Raw genomic sequence first — 18,324 nt, forward strand, 5'->3', positions numbered from 1 at the left:
TTCACACAAATGCAAACACCTATCATTGGGGACATTTCCTTATATGAATAACATCAAACACATCCTAGAAAGCGAGCATTGTCTGAAGTGAATGCAAACATTTTGATCCTCGTTTACAGCCTAAGTCAAGAAAGCCACAATCTTCACTAGGAAGACCGACAATATCCATGCCATTCTTCGACAGCGGTTATTAGTACACTGCGGACACCTTATTGTCTACTCGCACACACAAGCACAAAACACCGGCGCGGTGCAAGCACACTTCTGACTGGTCAAACCAAACACATCGAACCCAATCAAATTGAGCAACTGCGAGCTGCTTCAGGCGAGTCAATGTCCAACGCGACGAGTTTTACCAGAATCTTCATTCCAGCTGAGCAAGTAAATCACACATCGTGTACTTCGTGAGCTCTTGCTAGTGATTCAGCTGCCCGCATTCAAACGCACCCCAGTTATCCTGAACACTCGACTAAGCATAACAAAAGTCCTGTGACTCATAAAGTTCCTTTAAAAGCCACGCATCCCCCTGCTATCGGCTGATTCTTACGGTCGATCTGGGAAAAGGCCGGATTCTACAGTAGATGTGGAAAAAGCGGTGAGGACGGTGAAAACCTGGCGTCTAATGACGACAAAGCATCCGGAGAGGCGGGAAGGCGAGTATCCATCACAGACGCACACCATTTAACATCACAGAGGACACAGCCGAGTGTCTTCCTCGCCCCTTCAGTCAGACACTGCCGCCTCAGTCAGCCGCTGGGCGCCGTCTGCAAGCACAGATGTGATTCAGTCAGCAATGCATGCTGCAGTGTCGGATGCTGTTGGTCACTGTCGATAGACTAACGACTGCCAGGGATGTCGACTGTCGTTAGATCCGCTGTCGGCCGGGTGACTGCCTGCTGTCGGTTGATGTCGGTAGACGCTGTCGTTTGGCCGACTGTCGGTGAGCTGCTCTTGAGCTGCTGCTTCTCAACGGCTGTCTCTCAGTCGCTGACGTCTGCATAGTTTCCAAAACTGACGTTCAGCTCTCGGCTGAACAATTGTCAGTTCTTGACGTTCAGCAGCTGTTCGTTCAGCAGCCGTCGGTGGGCCTGCTGTCAGTCAGCTGTAGTCCTGTTGAGTCAGTACACGGCAGACCAGGCTCCGACCCTGGCACATCATCCACCTTACCACCCGCCTGCCACCGGGAGTACCGGGACAGATCACGTCTGATCCGGTCCCTGACCCGATCCGCCAGCGTGAAGAAGATGAAGATGAAGACGCCCTGCAGGGTGTTCAGGACGACGAACGCGTACCAGAGCGGCGGGAAGTCGAGCCAGGTGGCGACCAGACCCACCAGCCACGAGAGGCCAGTGATGGTGGCCAGGCGGCTGTATAAGCGCAGATTTGTCTGGGGGCAGAGGGCCGGGGAGGTCAGATGTGGGTCATGTGGGTGCGGCCTAGGTGGAATGGTGATATTGTGGTCAAGGTCCCGGATCATGTAACTTGTAAGCAAAGCTTGACGTGCACTAGCATCAGACACGAAGTGGAATTTTGACCACATGACTGAGCGCAGATATAAAGTGAAAGTTTGACGTTTTAATTCGCACGCGAAGGCCACATGAAATTAGAATTATCCATCCTAATCTTATTTCAAGTTAATTAGGCACCCCAGCCGACATCTTCTCCTCACCTTTGTTGGGCCACAAGACATGGATGCCGTCGCTCGCCCTGTTCTTCTGATAACGCTGGCACTTCCCAGAAACAGCGCCACATTGGCCACCATGATCAGAATGAGCGGCATGGCGAAGAACACCATGAGGGCTCGGCGGCGGCTGAACCAGCAGACCCTCTCTCCGAACGCAGGGCGGTAGGCACTGGTCGGGTCGGCTGAGGAGTCAGTTCCGACAGCGGCGGCCACCAGAGCTGCCGTCAGGACGCAGACGTACAGCAGGTAGAGAAGGTAGCGCTTCCGATGACGACCGGAGGTGACGCGTAGCTCAGTCATCGCTTGCCTGTAGGGAATGCTTCAGAGTCAGTGGAGCGTTACAAGTGTGTTTGTGAGACATGCAAGCGCCGGAAGCGTGATACGCATCTGCAAGATTGTTGGCACATACGACGCGTACCAAGGTAGCAAACAAAGCACATCTACAATAAGAACAACCGAACCGACTCAATAACAACATCCAAATCATTCAAACATCCAAAGACAAATAACAATAACAACTTTGTTACACACCACAGCTCCTAAGACAGACGTCTTATCACTTACCTCAAGGTGATGAACACGTCGAAGGCCATGACGTTCATCCAGAGGAAGGACGCAATGAAGGCGGTGTACATGACGATGCCGAGAGTGCGACATCCTTCGCTGCCCGCCGTCTCGAACGGTGAGGTCACAAAGCAAACGTATCCCAGCAGGAGACACACGCAGAGTGATGCCAGGTTCTTACCGGAGAGATTCCTCAAGTCCGGCACTAGGCAGAAGAGCACCAGGTGACAGCACAGGCAGAAGATGGAACCAGCAAGAAACACCAGCGAGAGAATCGTCAGGGCATAGTCGAACTTGCGGAAGTCGGAGGCTACCGAGCAGATGGCCAGCTCCCCTTGACGCATCTCGAACTCGCCATGCCTGAAGATGAGCTCGTACTGTTCCACCAACACGGTGCCGTCAGGACGCTCGATGAACTCACCAGGTGAGAGATAGATCTTTGGGCAGCGCTGGAAGTCGACGGCCTCTTGCGTTTTGTTGTCATCTTCCTTGACATTGTTTCCGTTCTCGGGGAAGACGATGGTGCCTTTACCATTGGGTTTGCCCGTTCTCGACTTCTTTTCTGCCACACACACATTGTTCTCTAGCTTGAAACCCTCGTCACAAGATAAGGAACGGCATTTGATGAATGCCTGGTCCCAAAATTCACCATCATCACACACCGTTTTTGCACCGACAATGTTACTCCCGGTGTCTTCAGTCACATCCAGCAATATGGTAAACGCCTGCACATTGAAATCGCGGCGAATAAGACCTCGCTGCCCGAGCTCCATATCGCATATCATGTCAACAGCATTCACTCCGTTACAGAGTGCACAGTGCGGGTTGCGAAACGACAGTTTGTCTGCATCATGGATTGCAGCTCTGACTTCAGAGTCGAACGCCTTGGCAGTGTAGGCGCCGCAGAGTTCGGCGACTTCAGGATCGTTCCAGGACTCTGGGCAGCTGTCCACAAGCGGCTGACAGTGACGCACAACATCCGTCACGGTCTCTGGCATGAACGGGTCCACGAAACACGCATGGACCACCTCCGTGTCGTTAAGCATCTGACTCAGTCCCCACTGGCCACCGCCCAAGTCCTTCAACGTCACGTTCGCACCCTTGCTCGCCGTGGGGCACTCGAGTCTCGTGGGCCACGAGACGGCTTCGTCGGTGTCCTCGTGGCACAGCGCACACGCCCAGTTGCGGTAGGTGAGACCAGTGCGCCGGTTTGTCACAAGCGCCTGTGCCTGGAGATTCTCCGGAGAGCCGACTTCACACATCTGCCTCACCTCATCCTTTGGCCATTCGGTCGGACACTCCGACACCACGTACACCCCCGTGTACTGACGTAACGGCATACACTTCACGTCACTCCTGGGCGTTTCAGCAGCTCGGTCTGCGTCACGGCAGCAGTCCCCGAACATGCCACAGGCATTGTCACAGTAGCAGCCGAGCAGGTACCAGTCCTCCTTCCTCCGCGGCTGGCGACCCTCGCGCTCACACACGTGCCACGGACAATCTGGGTAGTTGTTGGCGGCTAGGTTGACCTGGATGCGTTTTGTCAAGTTCGACGAGGTGTCTGTGGGTCCGTTGAAGACAATCCTACTGTCCTGGGTCTGCGCGCTGGCCACCGCGACAACGAAAACCAAGGTCACTGCGACGCCCATTGTCGAGAGGCACCGCATGGGAAGCGTCCTTTTCAAAACCCGGCTGGATGAGCGAGCCATGCCCACCCTCCTGTCACAGCCCGGCGCTACTGGCACGTCGACTGTCACTAATCCTCGTTTATGCCCCCGAGAGCTGGCACAGTTCCAGTCCTTTCCGCGATAACTACTTCCACCTGCGTCCCGTGCACGGCACTCCGGACACGCTCACCACACTGACAGGCTCGCCAAATGCCGCCGCCCGGCGCCGCTGCCCCGCTGTTCCGTCAGCACGCAGACGGATCCCGGAACTCGCCGGTTTCACTGAAAACCGGCCAAGCGACGCGCCACCACGCTCGCGAAACGAGGCACCACACGGCTCACTGTCCACGCCTTTCACGGTCCGCGAACTGCCAACTGATATCAACCTTTGGGTCAAACTTTCCTCACAGTTCTCTGTTTTTATCTAGACACCGCGTATTACGACCCCACACTGGACGTTTTGGAACGCTGACTGGCGGGACGAGCGGAGGGCGGCCGCGGGCCGGGCCGGCCACAGTGACGTGCCATCCCTTGACGTCACATACCGGCTAGTGACGTCACAGAGACGGAGGCGCCTGATTGGCGGAGCGGCTCCGGTGGATGTGGGTGAGGTGCGGGTTATCCCACATAGCGCTGTCCAGCGGTCAGCTCCCGGTGAAGTATCCGGCCGTGTGGGCACTGTGAAGGTCGAGGGAGGCTCAGGACAAGTCCGGACCAGCATATTTAGAGAAGAGATGAGAGCTCTGCATATCTGAAACTTGCTACTTTTCAATGCATTTTGCACCGAAGATCGAGGATCGGCGACATGCTTTCCCAGAAGGATGTCAGCCTACTTTTTAAACATTTTTTTTTTTTTTTACGATTTACCCAGAAAGTTATAAGCCATAATCAACACTTAGCGACTTTTTTGCTGCGAAGATGTTTTCCAACATATTTCGCCAGTTGCGATTCCGCAATTTCCGGTTATAACGCAAGACGGCACCAGGCTCTGGAAGAATAGGCGTAGGTATTTATTTCAAGCAAGCTTATAAACCACGCAGGTAGACAGAAGACCCTTTACGGCCCATTCTTAATTGGTTCGGAAGCGTTTTGAAATGTGCAGCTGTTGCCAATAAGGTAGTGTGAATCATATGCAACTGTCGCTAAGGTACAGCCCACCGCTAAAGTAATGTGTATGTATGTATGTATGTATTTATTGACACCAAAAGCCTTCCACATATGGCGTGGCGATTACGGCTTGTGGTTTTACCAATCTTAACGGATGGCTTTGACCGACGATTTTTAAATGCAGACTGATCGAAAAGAAGACGTCAATAGATAAAGTTGTAGCTGCAAGGGTGAAGATACATGTAAGCTACATTTAAAGTCTCGTTGCAGTCTGGCTAATCGTTCCTAGGCTTCAGAAGCAGAACATACCCACGACTGAAACCACACATTACCTACTTCTGCTGTGGACTGTACCTATGCCTAAGTCGTATTTGCTAAATCAAAAGGTAGGTATCTACATACAGGGTGGGGCAGCATAATCGGGAATAAATATCAAACGGGATTATTTGATCATGAATTAAAAAATATAGCTCCAAGCACTATTTTAACAACATCCCATCAATCGGTCACCTTTTACCTATCCCTCATCCTATTTGACCGCCCTTCGCGTCGATGACCTTCTCAAGGCGGGTCCAAAAGCACGCGCATGCACGTGCAACCTCCTGCTTGTCCATGATCGCCCATCAGCTTCGTACCTTGCACTGAAGACCGTTTTTACTGATGATAAGTTGTTCATTAAACTTCTACCAAAAAACGCTCCATATAAAGAATTTGGTCGGATTTAAATCGGCGGAGTTGAAGGACCAGAAGTTTTTGGTTCATCTCAGGTGGAGGTGCCCTACACAATAACATGTCGTCCTCACTGCAGTACCAGCACGGACAGAGTCCTCGTAAGACGTGATCTGGACCGTCAGTGATCCTCTCTTCCGACGACTCCACGTGAGTCTGCCAGAGTGTGGATGTATTTACCAGAGGTGCTCGTTTTATCCGGGCTCGATGAAGTAGGGTGCACCACGTGCACCTCCCTTGAAGACCACCCATAGGTCCATCACCTCAACAGGATGTTTACTTTGCATGACCGCTGCAATATTCTCGATACAATCCCCTATATGGCATGCCATTCTTTTTTATCGTATTCCAGTCGGTGATAAGATTTTTGGTCGCTGAAGTTTTGAACATTGTTTCTTTTTAATATGCTCAAGAGCTTCTTCCTTATATTCAAGTGAGTCATCTTGTATGTCCTCTGCTAAGAGTTATTTTACGACGATTACGTTAACTTTTTGTCCTAAGTATCCCCACACAATCCTTATCGTCCGTGATAACACGTTGATCTGTCCAGCAACCTTTACGTGGAATGGCATTGTTTTAAACAAAATGTTCTTGTTTTACTCGTTTAACATTAGTGTCTATGGGCGCGCGCAAAGCACTTGGAGCACCGTCGAACTATTTTGCTGCTCTTTTCCAGGAAGTTGCATGCTCATGGATGTGGTCATGTCAGATGATGCACAACTTTTGGGCGTTTCATTGCCATGATATAATTTATCAAAATAATGCCATGCCTACTCATGACCAGAGCCCAAAAAGCATTCCCGATTATGCTGCCCCACCCTGTAGGTAGGTGATCAAAAGGTAGGTGTACAAATAGGGCGAGCGATGGGTGGAACGTTTCGGGCTCCCACCATTCCTATACCTTCCTATGGGTGTCATTTTTTTGCTAGGGCTTTGTAAGGCTCGAGCCCGCCCGACCAATAACTTCGGCAATTTAGCATGAATCCTAAGACGTTGCATGGTAGGAATGGCCTTGACATCGTTAAAATTAACCATTGGAGCCATACCAATTAATTTCAGAAAGTGACGCTAGTACGTAGGTAGGTCTCAGCGACTCAATGAATCTTTACTTCCTCTTTTTTATTTCATGAAGAATTTAACTTTGCTGTCGCAATAAAATATCTACATTTTCAATAATAGATTCCCCTGTGGCCATTAGGTATAGAGTTTACGGCAACTTGTCGTACATCGGGGAAAACATGATGAATACCTGTCCATGCTTATAAAGGTGTAATGAAAATATATTATTCTCGTCGAAACAAAAGCCGCTAAATCTAGGTACATTATGCATATGCCCGAGATCGATTCACACTGGACGAACTGGTAAGTTGCTATAAAAGCATGCTTCAGATGGTGCGTCTAAGCTGTCGAGTGTTTAGTTTCAGAAGACGTCGCTTGCTTTTGATAAGCGCGATCAAAAGCGACCGCCGATTCCTTTGAAAGCACCGACAGTAAACGGATACCTACAAATGACACATAGGCGGCGGAACGGGGAGGGCACCGGGGCACCGTGCCCCCCTTTGATTTTGGTATTTTTAACCCTCGCATGTGGGCACCGTGCCCCCCTTTGATTTTGGTATTTTTAACCCTCGCATGTGTAGGGGGGGTCGGATGGACCCCCCATGGTTTTTCGCGAATAACTCGCGTAAAAAGCGGCCGATCGCGACGAAACGTTCAGTACCCTCGCATTGATCAATTTTACACCTACCCTGAAAATTTCATGACCCTGACCCAAATGACCTTTGACCTGTGACCTCTTTTCCGAGACCATGTTTGGCCGGAATCGCGATTTGGCGTACGTCGGCTCGCATTAGCCGCGCGTTTGCAAGCTTTTCGAGGTTTCAAACGTTCAAACATGTGATTTGATGTTGCTCCCATGCATTAGGGTGGGTGTCAAGGTCACCTGAAGGTCAGGTCAGGTCATTGACCTTTGGTGACCTCGGGTGACCTCAGTTCACTTTTTCGAGTTTTACATGTTTCTAGGCTAAAGTTTTTGGAGCTAAATTCGAATTTAGCAGCCATTTGAACATTTACGAAGTAGTTTTGGTGCCTTCGTAACATGTTACGAAGCTGTCAGAGGCGGTTGACACGTACTACGAATACCCGTCACGACGCCTACTGGTTGACCTGACCTGACCTGACCCGACTTGGTCTAAATGCTTAAAGACATCATCTGTGATCAAAACTAACACGATATTCGTGATCGGCACCCCGAAAAAACCCTTAGCAGCCACACTTTACGACTTTCTAATAGGTCCCGATTTTCCCGACTTTGGGTCATTGACCTGACCTGGAAGGTCAACCAATGACCTAGGACCTTAAAATTGGGTATCATCGGCTTCCTCTCGTCACGGGCAACACGCTCGTTTTTTTTCCGCGAAGCTCTAGCTCGATCAGGGGCTAAACGGCAAGGGGGGGTCCAACCGACCCCCCCCCCCCCTACACATTAGAAGCTCATGGAAAACGCCGCACACATGCGAGGGTTAACATTAGCCCTAGCCCCTATGCGCGTTGCATGGAAAGAATGGGACCAAAAGTCGGTAGTGCCCCCCTTAATTGAAGGTGTTCCGCCGCTACTGAAATGACAAGGCCGCTACAGTTTACATACATGTGTGCATGTGCATATTATGCATTGTTATGACTTATGGCACGTCTCCGTGTCTTGGTATCGCAGAAAATGACACGTTACGAAAAGACGAAAATTTACATCTCTGCTAACGGTGAATCATAAGCCACATGGACATCTCACAACTGCGTCAGTGTTACGGATAATAGAGCATGCAGGAAGGAAGTGCTCGCGAGCCAAGGCCGTTCCACTTCCATTCTTGGAAGTTGGGGCTGTCTCTGTTCGCCTTCGACGTGTCATAAGCACTGGGCATTGGATTACGGGAGACGATAATACTGCTCTACTAAGAACGCACAATGGTAGCACTCATATCTACTATACTATTTGTGAAATGAAACTCTGTCTGTCTGTTTGCACCGTGTAGAGGGGTGCTTTGACGCTGTGCACAGGTCAAACGGTGCGTTCGATGGGGCTGAAATTTTCGCAGGGTGTTGATGACGTCACGGGCACGTGCAGTGTCGAGGTTCGAGTCCCGGGGGTTGGATGGGTCGCACGTGGCACGCGCTGGAAAAAGGTGCTTTTTCTTCAAATTTTGCTCGAATCTCAAGCTTGCTTCAAGGCATCGGCAGCCGGGTTCAATCGCCTTTGACAATAAAATGCATGACGATCGGCGGCGGGTTCCTCTCATTTGCAGATTTGCAGGTTATTTATTTTGCTAAACAGAGGCGAATGAAGGTTTTGATTTCGGTAAATAAAGACAGTTTTCAATACGCCTACATAAACGCGCCGGGTTCGACGCAATGCGCCACATTTGTCACGAGGCGCCATTTTTGCCGCAAATCGCACAACTTTGTCAAATATGGTCCGATAAAGGTGCAATTCGGTGGAAGGATGCATGACAAAATGACAGGTACAACTGCGCTACGTTTGTCGCAACGCGCCACATTCGTCACAAGGCGCTATTTCCACCAAATATGATTAAGAATAATGGAATTAGACGAGTTGGAGCAGGGTTAGGAACTCTTTTTTTAGTTCATCAGTTTATATGATAGGCTGTGACCTCACATGACCCAGTGGTAGTGGTGGTAGTGTAGTGGTAGTAGTATTGGTAGGAGTAGCGGTAGTGGTAGTGGTAGGGGTAGTGGTGGGGGTAGTGGTAGGGGTAGTGGTAGGGGTAGTAGTAGGGGTAGTGGTAGGGGTAGTGGTTGGGGTAGTAGTAGGGTGGTGGTAGGGGTAGTGGTAGGGGTAGTAGTAGGGGTAGTGGTAGTGGTAGGGTTAGGGGTAGGGGTAGTGGTAGGGGTAGTGGTAGAGGTAGTGGTAGGAGTAGTGGTAGTGGTAGGGGTAGTGGTAGGGGTAGTGGTAGGGGTAGTGGTAGGGGTAGTGGTAGGGGTAGTGGTAGGGGTAGTGGTAGGAGTAGTGGTATGGGTAGAAGTAGAATAAGTGTCGTACAGGCTGATCCAATGTGACGTGGTGACCTATACGACCTGGCCTGACCGAAGGTGACCTGGCCTGACCCAGTGTGACCAGGGATGGCCAACTTGACCTGACCTGACCCCATATGACCCAAATTTCATCCAACTAAGTTATTATGTTCAAAAATTTCCTCTGCACGTTTCCGTCCATATCTCTGCTTCCAGACCACAGATCAATTTAAATAAAACACCATTCGAAAGCAAATTGGCTGGTGCCGCATTTTCTGGCTACGCCGCGAAGCAAGTGGCGCAGCCGCTTGTCTACTATACTATTTGTTAAATGAAACTCTGTCTGTCTGTGTGTCTGTTTGCACCGTGCAGAGGGGTGCTTTGACGCCGTGCGCAGGTCAAACGGTGCGGTCGATGGGGCTGAAATTTTCGCACAGTGTTGATGACGTCACGGGCACGTGCAGTGTCGAGGTTCGAGTCCCGGGGGGTGGATGGTTCGCACGTGGCACACGCTGGAAAAAAGGTGCTTTTTTCCAAATTTTGCTCGGCTCTGAAGCTTGCTTCAAGGCATCGGCAGCCGGGTTCAATCACCTTTGACAATAAAATGCATGACGATCGGCGGCGGGTGCCTCTCATTTGCAGATTGACAGCTTATTTATTTTGCTAAACAGAGGCGAATGAAGATGTTGATTTCCTGTAAATAAAGACAGTTTTCAATACGCCAAATGCACCGCGTTTGACGCAATGCGCCACATTTGTCACGAGGTGCCATTTTTGCCGCAAATCGCACAACTTTGTCAAATATGGTCCGATAAACGTGCAATTCGGTGGAAGGATGCATGACAAAACGACAAGTACAAATGCACCACCTTTGTCGCAATGCGCCACATTTGTCACAAGGCGCCATTTTCGACCGAATGCGATTAAGAATAATGGAATTACACGAGTAGGAGCAGGGTTGGGAACTCTTTTTAGTTTATCAGTTAATCTGATTGTCTGTGACCTCACATGACCCAGTGGTAGTGGTAGGTGTAGTGGTAGTGGTAGTGGTAGTGGTAGTGGTAGTAGTAGTGGTAGGAGTAGCGGTAGTGGTAGGGGTAGTAGTAGGGGTAGTAGTAGGGTAGTGATAGGGGGTAGGGGTAGTGGTAGGGGTAGGGATAGTAGTAGTGGTAGGGGTAGAAGTAGGGGTAGTGGTAGGGGTAGTGGTAGGGGTAGGGGTAGTGGTAGGAGTAGTGGTAGGGGTAGTGGTAGGGGTAGGGGTAGTGGTAGGGGTAGTGGTGGGGGTAGTGGTAGGAGTAGTGGTATAGGTAGAAGTAGTAGAAGTGTGGCACAGGCCGATCCAATGTGACGTGGTGACCTATACGACCTGGCCTCACCGAAGGTGATCTGGCCTGACCCAGTGTGACCAGGGGTGACCAACTTGACCTGACTTGACCCCGTATGACCCAAATTCATCCAACTAAGCCATCAGAAAAGTTATTATGTTCAAAATTTTCCTCTACACGTTTCTGTTCATACTCTGCTTCCAGACGACAGATCAATTAAAAGCAAACACCATTCGAAAGCAAATTGGCTGCTGCCGCATTTTCTGGCTACGCCGCGAAGCAAGTGGCGCAGCCGCTTGTCTATCTTACTATTTGAACAGGATCCGTCTGTTTGTTTGTTTGTTTGTCCGCCACGCCGTGTAGTGGGTTCAATTTAGCCGGCCTACAGGGCAGACGGTATATCGTAGGGGGTTGAAATTTGCACACCTTCTAGGTGACAGAACGGGTCAGCGCCTTTTCTAGGTTTCGGCTCGCTGGGGTGCACGGTTCGCGCGTGGGGCGCGCCGGAAGAACGCCAATGAAATTTTGATCGGTTCGTAGATCTTCACTGAGAGCCGGGGTCGACAAACTTTGTGAGCTAAATGCATGCCGATCGGCGGCGAGTGCCTCGCATTGGCGGATCGGCAAGTTATTAATTTGAATAAAAAGTGGCGAAAAAATGTGTTGATTTTCGTTCAATGGAAACAGTTTGTGATACGAGTATACAAATGCACCGCGTTTGCCGCAATGCGTCACATTGGTCACAGGGCGCCATTTTTGCCGCAAATCGCACAGTTTTGTTAAATATGGCCCGATAAGGGTACAATTTGGTGCCAGGATGCATGCTCAACCAACAGGTACAAATGCGCCACATTTGCCGCAATGCGCCACATTTGCCACAAAGCGCCATTTCCGACAAAATCGAGTAAGGGTAATGGAATGGCACGAATAGAGGCAGGGCTGAGAACACTTTAGGTCTGATATTTTAGTACTGATTGGATCCAATTATTCTGTGACCTGACATGACCCAGCGGTGTTGGTAGGGGTAGGGTAGTGGTAGGGGTAGTGGTAGGGGTAGTGTAGTGGTAGGGATAGGGGTAGGGGTAGTGGTAGGAGTAGTAGTAGGGGTAGGGGTAGTGGTAGGAGTAGTAGTAGGGGTAGGGGTAGTGGTAGGGGTAGTGGTAGGGGTAGTAGTAGGGGTAGTAGTAGGGGTAGTGGTAGGGGTATTGGTAGGGGTAGTGGTAGGGGTAGTGGTAGGGGTAGTGGTAGGGGTAGGAGTATGGGTAGTAGTAGTGTTAGGGGTAGGGGTAGATGTAGTGGTAGGGGTAGGGGTAGTGGTAGGGGTAGTGGTAGGGGTAGTGGTAGGGGTAGTGATAGGGGTAGGGGTAGTGGTGGAGGCAAAAGCAGAACAGTGGCCCGGGCTGATCCCAGCGGACGAGAGGTGACCTATGTGACCTGGCCTGACCCAAAGTGACCGGGGCTGACCCCTTTGACCCGTCTTGACCCCGTATCACCCAAATTTCATCGAACAACGCCCTCAGAACAGCTCTTTTTAAATTCTCTTCACATTTCCGTCCATATCTATGCTTCTAGACGACACATCGACATGAATCAAACACCATTCGAAAGCAAATTGGCTGGTGCCGCAATTTTTTCCTACCACGCAGCAAAGCAAGTGGCGCAGCCGCTTGTCTATATTACTATTTGAGGAAGGCGTAGTTTCTGTCTATTACGAAGGTCGCGACATGGTGCTACGTAGCGCGGGTTACAGGTCACACCGTTGCACCTACCGCGCTGAAATTTGCGCAAGTTATAGAACAAGGATGGACAACGTGCCTTTGAGCGGTCTCGGCTCGATCGGATCGATAGCGAGCGCGTGGCGCGTGCCCAAAAAGTGCAAATTCGCGTCATAGACTTTACATGTATAAATCGGCTGGCAAAAACGGGCGAAAATGGCTAAATTTGCCCGACACGGGTCCGTTCCCCGTGCAATATCTCGGTAGCCGTGCGCCCGATCGGCACGGGGAAAACAGCATCGTGTAGAGAATCGAACGGGCAATCGAATAGTGTGCGGTGCAGGGGTGGCACGCGCCACGTGCAAGTGTGAGGGCAATTTCATTTCAAAAAGTGCCATTTTAGACGTATTTTGGATTTTATTTTATTTTCCCGTGACCATCAGACTGAGAGAGTTGAAACAACGTCAATTGCCAAGAGAAATGTACCGCCTCTCATGGAAAAATTGTGGACAGCTAATTGATCAAAAACAATGTGGAAAAATCGCTGAATTAAAATGGTATTTGTCCACAATGTGCCACTAAAAAGATACACGGGATTTGCTGCTTAACCTGATACGCTTGACAATTGAAAATGCTATCATTAGAAAGAGCATTCAATTCTCTTCAAGATCCAATCATCACGTTTGCATGACAAGCAACAGTATTCTTAAAAATATAAATGTTTTAAACCTCTGCAAAACGATTTTTAGCGAAAATTATCTACGCCTTTCATTTGTCTTAAAACTACGCACCTCAATTATAAAGCACATTTGACAGATTCTGAAGTGGAAAGCATGCTTATCAGACACGGGCACCTCGATGCGGTGGATATTTTTTCCACAAACCAAAACGTTTAGCCGTCAAAAAGCAATCGACCGAAATGGATAGATAACCCAACCGACACAAGAACAACCGAACACCCGCCGATCGAAAATATCCCTTTTCGCGTTGCGGAGCACGCGGGTCACCCTAGTCCCCCACTCTTTAGTGCTAACCGTTCATGCAAGATAATGTCAGCGTTGTCGGCATCACACCCACTAATGTAAATATTTTCACGCCAATCGCATATTCTGTATGAAACTGTGAACCATCCGTCAATCCGCCCAAATCTTACATGAGCAATGTAAGTGCGCATATGTAAAATGGCGCTGCATGGTCCTGACTCAATGCAAACATAGTCCGTAATGCGCATTTGAGCGCCAAATCTCATGTATCGCGAGGTTTTTGCCGTACCGACTTAGATCTGTGTTCCGTACGCTATCAGTCTATCGGTGTATCTGGGACATTTCCTCCCACTCGCTGTCGCAAGTCGCAGGCGTCACGTCATCCAGGCCGCTTCAGCGAAACAGCCGAGTCGAGCTACACAAACGGTCAGTGGTGATAACTTGTGAGAAGGGACGTGAGAAAGAGCGGTGAGAAGGGGTTGAGCACGGTGAGAGGCACTGTGGGTATTGAGCGGCGAAAGTGGTCACCTTGCCTAGATACATCACAATAGTCAGAATAAGTTAATGAAAAAATGAATGAATGAATGAACGAATGAATGAATGAATGAATGAATGAGCAAATGAATAATATATAAATGAGTGAGCGGACGGACCACGAAAGTCATTGTACTATAGACGGCTACTTGACCATAAGCGTTCACTGGGGGGCTACAATAGATAGACGGTCACTGCGACTGCAGGAGACGGTCACTACATTACAGACCAGGGGCGCGGGGACTACGTTCAGACTGGGGGGGGGCACGCCATAATAGAGATCAACCTAGGGCACCCCCAAATCTAGTTTTCTCACCGGTTTTAGGCCACTTATTTTTCATTCCTTGGCTTTTTCAACAAAAAAGAAAACATTTGCAAAAAAAAAAAAACTGTGGTATTCCATCTCAAAGCTGTGGGGGCATCGCCCCCACGGTCCCAGAGTTTGGGGGCAAGCTGTCCCCACTGCCCCCCCCCCCGCGCCTATGTTACAGACGGTCAATGTACTGCATATGTAGAAGAGGCTGTCCACGGACTTGAAACAGACAGTCACTGACTGTAGTGAACAGTCGCGGAACCAAAACAGCCACTGAACTGGAACAGACGGCCACTGAACTGTAGACGGTCGGTCGACTAACATTGCTCAAACAGACCGCTTTGCTTGTGAAATGTGCATTGCGGTGTCGCCTGTGTGAGTCATAGCGCTGGCTGCAGGTCGCACAGTCGTCACAGCTGGATCACCCACCACTCCGACCCTAGTTATATGGGGTATTAATGGGTTTAGCGCTAGAATGTCCTAGTCGCAAATAACTGTTCAAAATCAAATCAAGATTGGGGTGCATAATAGAAATATTGGACAGAAGCAATGAAATCAATCGCCCTTTAGACCCGTCTATTCGAAAGGGTTCTCAGGTGCGACCCACCCACCGCTGCCAACCTTTTCCGTAACGAGAACGACCCCCTTCACAGCACAGCCAGGGGCAGCCCATGGCGCACCTTCCCAGGAGGCCCCGGTGGACTTTGGCCCGGTGTCAGGTACCAGACTCTGAGCCAAATGCATCACAAGGAAGCCCATAATTTCCTAGTGAGGGCGGCCAGCGCATGAGACAGAAGGTGTGACCAATGACGGGAACTCAGTGGCGGAAAGTCCAGGCTGACGTAATGACATGCTGTTCCGCTAAGTACAAAATAAGGGTGAATGGGTGGAGGTGTTGATAGTTGATGCAATCAGATTAACTGTCAATTGCATCAATGCTAAGCACACTGTGCACAATATCGACGAGCTGAGTGACAGGCCCGATGACGGACAGCCTGGTGTCTCACAGTGTCCTGGTAGCGGATACGGAATGCTGTACAGCGCATACGGACTACGCGACACGCTATACGGATTACCTCGGCGCATTGACGGCAGGTACCGACGCCGTGCAGCGATAAACGGGTGGGCAGTGAGCACCCTTCGACTGAGATTGTTTCAGAGAGGGTGTTTGTTTACCGAACGTAAGGTCCAAACGTTCACGAGTCGCAGGTCATTCGACACTAGGCACCCACTAAGGACTGCTGCTGAAAGGTCGTGTGCGAAAATTGTTTCATTTATGGTTAAGCTAGAAGCACGAAGAAGCTGTAAGAATACAAAAACGAGAAAAAACGAGCAAACACAGTTATGAACATAAGAAAAAATATATTTAGCCTGATTTTAATCAGCTGACACTGTGAAATTTATGCCTAAAAGCATATGGTACACACAAAATGAAAGAGCGAATATGGGAAAATAAATTGAATCGATAAATGAATGATGTGGAAATTAAAAGACCTAAACCAACGATACCTGGTCAAGCGTTACAAGATGCAAGATGACCAAATATCTATCCGATATCTTCGGAATTTGCTTTTAAAATGATCAATTGAGTGGTGAAAAAACGCTACATACAATACTGGAATGAGGTATCTAAGCGGAGTAAGGGAGTAGGCATACCTATCGCTAAAAATAATGCAATTTTAACTACAATGCTAAACCCACCTACTTATAATTTGTTATCAATCCGCACCTGTCTTACACGACAAGTCACAGGGATATTCCAGCCATCAGTATGCCTGCATACATACTTCAAAGACGTTAAACGCTATATAGAACATGAAGGGTGTGTCTGTCTGGCATCCCTACAATCCAAAGGGTGTGCGCTTTTCTTAGAAGGACGTCTGTCTGCTACTAAGAGCGACCTGGGGCGTCCGTCTCACAAGGGCGTCATGTTGCTTCTGACGTCCGTCTCAGAAAGACGTCCGTCTGAGCCTTCTCGGACGTCCAGCACCGGGAGCGTCCACCCTTCTCAGGAGCGGTTCAGCATCGGCCCAATGATGTCCATCGGTAGCGGGAACACGATCGTCGAGTTCTTCTCGGCAGAGATGGTGTTGAGCGTCTGCAGGTAGCGCAGCTGGAGCGCGCACGGGCTGTCGGCCATCACGTCCGCGGCCTCCTTCAGCGCGCGCGACGCCCGGTTCTCTCCCTCGGCAGCGATCACCTTGGCCTTGGCCTCGCGGGCCGCCTCGGCCTCGGCAGCCATGGCGCGCTGCAGCTGCATCGGCAGGCGCACGTCCTTGATCTCGACCCGCTCCACCTTGACGCCCCACGGATCAGTAGCTTCGTCCAGGGTCTCCTGCATGTGGGCGGACACCTCCTCGCGCTGAGACAGGATCTCCGCCAGCGTGCGAGTTCCAAGAGCGTTCCTCAGCGTCGTCGCAGCCAGGAGGCGGGTGTTCTGCGCGAAGTCCTCGACGTTCGCAACGGCCACGGTCGGGTTCGAGACGCGGTAGTAGACTACTGCGTCGACGGCGATGGTGACCGAGTCCTTGGTGAGGATCTCCTGCGGCGGGACGTCGAAGGCGATGCTCCGCAGGTCGACCTTCATGTAGCTGTCGACACAGGGCAGCACGAAGAACCATCCGGGTCCTGCGGCTCCACCACGACGCAGCCGGCCCAGCCGGAAGATGACGGCCCGTTCGTACTCGGTCACGATCTTGATGCTGCTCCAAATGGTGATGGGAGAGGTGATGAGGAAGAGCAGGTAGGACATGGCGATCAGGATCACCGAGAAGCAGTCCATCGAGCTGTCGTCGCCGTCGCCACCGATGACGACACCCTGCTGTTGCTGGCGACGGTACTGCGAGCCGGAAGAACCGGCCATACCGCCCTCCAGCTGCGGGTCGTCGTAGTCGACTCTCTTACCGGCCATGGCGGGCGCTGTCGGGTACCGCTGCTGCTCTGTGTACCGCTGCTGCTCTGAGTATCGCTGCCCCTCTGTGTACCGCTGCTCCTCCGCGTAGCGACGGTGCTGGTGCCAGCGCTGGCCGCCGTCTGCCGAGTCCTCGTACGCGTCTGCCGCCTGATTGGTGTACTGAGGTCTCCTCGAGGCCATGGCGACGAGGCCGTGCGTCAACCACTGAGGCTCTCAGAGTGACGGCGATAGGGCTATCGGGCGCGCCGACCGACGCTGATACGCAGAAATCGTTCACGGTTATCCCGTATGATAGCAATATCGGTGCGCACGCGTGTGTCACAAACGTTTTCGAGGACATGGCTTAGAAGATAGCTATGCATTATAAATTGGAAAAGATTGCACAAAATCAAAGATAAAAAACTATTCTGCAAACGGTTCTTTGAAGCTGAGGCGTATGAAAGGCAACGCAGCATAGCGGTGGCACATTCTTTACCAGTGGATAATGAATGTCATGGTTGGGTGTCGTGTGGAGTGTTGAGCAGCATGTGTTGCAGACGGGTCTGTACGCATTGTTACTAGCCCAACGAGGTTAGGAAGACACCGTTTAGTGGTCTTAGGCAAAGCGCATCGCACGTCAGGTAGGTATGGTGTGCCAGGTATAAGGTGCCGTGTGGCATTGCCTAATCGAAATGTCCTTCACCGATGTACCAATAACCGAGTCAGCAGTGGACCAATAACCTGTGTACTGTCTTGATATCCGTATCAGCACATGACCGCGTCA

At 50.5% G+C, this 18,324-nt stretch overlaps 2 protein-coding genes across 3 annotated transcripts; both read right to left on the reverse strand.

Moving 5' to 3' along the window:
* Positions 1-24: 24 nt before the first annotated feature.
* On the reverse strand, positions 25-4,392 carry LOC122384735. 2 transcript variants are annotated; one of them, XM_043372438.1, is made up of 4 exons: positions 4,302-4,322; positions 2,249-3,749; positions 1,670-1,991; positions 25-1,387 (listed from the first exon to the last, which is right to left on the reverse strand). In XM_043372438.1, exons 2-4 carry the CDS (start codon positions 3,652-3,654, stop codon positions 1,070-1,072), a joined length of 2,046 nt encoding a protein of 681 aa, XP_043228373.1. In that variant the 5' UTR covers positions 3,655-3,749; positions 4,302-4,322; the 3' UTR covers positions 25-1,069. The 2 variants fall into 2 exon arrangements, with proteins under 2 accessions (XP_043228373.1, XP_043228372.1); XM_043372437.1 differs by having other exon boundaries at positions 2,249-4,392.
* Positions 4,393-15,992: 11,600 nt separating this feature from the next.
* On the reverse strand, positions 15,993-18,324 carry LOC122384742 (band 7 protein AGAP004871-like). Its single transcript, XM_043372447.1, has one exon. The coding sequence runs from the start codon at positions 17,739-17,741 to the stop codon at positions 16,656-16,658; it is 1,086 nt and encodes a 361-aa protein (XP_043228382.1). The 5' UTR covers positions 17,742-18,324; the 3' UTR covers positions 15,993-16,655.

The sequence above is a fragment of the Amphibalanus amphitrite genome, unplaced genomic scaffold (assembly GCF_019059575.1).
Source record: "Amphibalanus amphitrite isolate SeventyFive unplaced genomic scaffold, NRLGWU_Aamphi_draft 000197F_arrow, whole genome shotgun sequence".
Lineage (NCBI taxonomy): Eukaryota > Metazoa > Arthropoda > Thecostraca > Balanomorpha > Balanidae > Amphibalanus > Amphibalanus amphitrite.